Genomic DNA, 2313 nt, shown 5'->3' on the forward strand with positions numbered 1-2313 from the left:
AAAATAAAAAATAAAAAGGTTAATGCAGTGAACACTAGAAAGAAAACGAAAAGGCCAGTGCTGTTACTGCTGTGAGCAATTAATTGCCTTTTATCCCCGACTGAAGCTTTCCATGTTCTGCCAGCACCTCGAAAGTGTGCCGCTGGTCCGTTCACCTGCAAACAGTGAGTCTCTCTCACTTCACAGCTCCTGATTGGGCAGGGGGGCTACAGTCAGAAACTTCTCAAGGGGCGCCTGGGGGGCTCGGTCAGTTGAGCGGCCAACTTCGGCTCAGGTCATGATCTTGTGGTCTGTGGATTCGAGCCCTGGGTCAGGCTCTGTGGTGACAGCTCGGAGCCTGGAGCCTGGAGCCTGAAGCCTGGAGCCTGCTTCTGTTCTGTGTCTCCCTCTCTCTGCCCGTCCCCTGCTCATACGCTGTCTCTGTCTTTCTCTCTCAAAAAAAAAAAAAAAAAAAAAAAAAAAACCATCAAAAAAAAGCCCCAGAAACTTCTCCTTAAAATCCTACTTCTTCAGGGCGCCCAGCTGGCTCAGTCGGAGGAGCGTGTGACTCTTGACTTCAGGGCTGTGAGTTCGAGACCCATGGTGGATGTGGAAATAAATTTAAAAAAAAGTTTTTTTAGTTATAAAATCCTACTTCTTTAGCTCAAGTGTTTCCTCCTCTCTGGGGCTGCACTGAGTTTGTAGGTTGACAGAAAGCACTGTGGGGGAGGCTACTGCCCTCCCGTGAGGGGACAAGGACCACAGGTCCCCTCTGCCACCATGTGGGACGGCAAGGCCAGGAAACCCCAGTTAATGGAGCACTGGGGACAGGGGACGAGGAGCACTGAGAGAGGGGACAAGGAGCATGGGCACAGGGGATAAGGAGCACTGGGGGGAGGCAGCAGAGCCCCTGCCCAGACGCCACAGGAGCTCCTGTCCCGTTTCATTTCAAGTGACAGGTGGCACCAGCCCGCCAGGAACGGAGGGGACAGCCCCAGTGCCCCATCAGGCGTCAAGAATCCCCCAGCCCGCCCCTGTGACCAAGATTTCACGGGTTACGAAGTCATTAATTCTGACCCACTCAGCGCACCAATACCAGTTGTCTTCTCGGTCACATAACTTGATAGGCCCACCCTTTGCTATGACAGGTTACTTACATAGCTCATCGGTCACGTGCTTTGGTGCCTGGCGGCGACGGGGGACGTGCATTCAATTGTTGGCCGAGGGATCCAACCTCCAGCTTCTTCGTCCCCAAGAGGGAGTCGCCACCCGCCGCCCAGGGTTGTTCTAAGAACGTGACAGAACCACGCCGTTGCAGCATTCAGCCGACTTCCTGGAGCATTCCTGATAATTAAAACAGAGCGGGTGGCGCAGAAGGAGTCAAGTACAACCGGGCAGGCAGCGTGACTTTCACTGCTTGGCGAGGAGGCGCGCAGGCCGGCAAATCCCTGAGAGATGCGTGGCCTGCGGTGGGCCCCCAGAGGTTAGCCGCTCTCCTCTGTGGTCCCGGACTAAGCTGCAGTGCGAGAGCTAGGTCACCATCTTTAAGCGTGCTGCGTCGCAGGCTCGTTATCCTGCAGAACGTACAAAATACAAACACCCCGCAAAAGGCCAGGGGCAGCTTACGTCAGTAAATTACGCTTCGTTTTCCACCGTCTGTCCTTCCGATGCACCATTTCAGGCAGGGATGGCGCTCCGAGATTTTCAGGCTGTCGCCCGCCTCCCCAGACAGTACGATTCCTGGGGTCAGACTCCGCTGTTCGTGTTCTAGTCTACAAGTGCACAGCCAACTGACCGAACCGGTTCGTTTCAAAATCATACGGTGCAGCTTTTTGGCTGAAACCCACCCTTTCCTGGGACCGGGGGGCAGGCACTTTACACCCTGGCGAGCCCCCTCCATCCAGAGCAGCAGGCAGGGTGACCCCGACCCAGGGTCACGTGGGGCGGGAAGGGGAAGCGTGCAAGGCACAGAACTTTCTGGGCCCAAACTGGCCATGTCCAAGGCAGACGGGGGGGGGGAGCCGATGAGCCGCGTTTCTAAAGTGTCTTTCGGCCCTGGTGACATCAGGTGACCGCAGGCTGCTAAGTCATAAGGGGGGGCCAAGGACGAGCAGCGGTGGACAGAAGAACGCCTCAAGGTTTCAGGGGAAGGCTGCCGACGCACACCCCCGTCTCTCTTCTCCGACATCCTAAGGAGAAACAGTACGCAGAGGTGTAAGTTTAGGGGACTTAGGGAGTCGGAGCAGGTGATAAAAGTCCCCGCCTCGTGAATAATAAACACCGACATCGCACGCAAGCCCCCAGCAGACACCTGTGATACTGCATCGTGTGGAC

The 2313-nt window shown here is 55.7% G+C and overlaps 1 protein-coding gene across 1 annotated transcript in view; it reads left to right on the forward strand.

Annotated features, from left to right (window-relative positions):
• Positions 1-1666: 1666 nt before the first annotated feature.
• The window catches only part of SHE (Src homology 2 domain containing E), a 29476-nt gene continuing 28829 nt past the window's right edge, over positions 1667-2313 (forward strand). Inside the window, exon 1 of the mRNA XM_040452355.1 lies at positions 1667-1690. Within this exon, the coding sequence (XP_040308289.1) occupies positions 1667-1690 (24 nt within the window). The remainder of the gene's footprint in view (positions 1691-2313) is intronic.

This window comes from Herpailurus yagouaroundi, unplaced genomic scaffold (genome assembly GCF_014898765.1).
Source record: "Herpailurus yagouaroundi ecotype Mexico unplaced genomic scaffold, PumYag 207, whole genome shotgun sequence".
Lineage (NCBI taxonomy): Eukaryota > Metazoa > Chordata > Mammalia > Carnivora > Felidae > Herpailurus > Herpailurus yagouaroundi.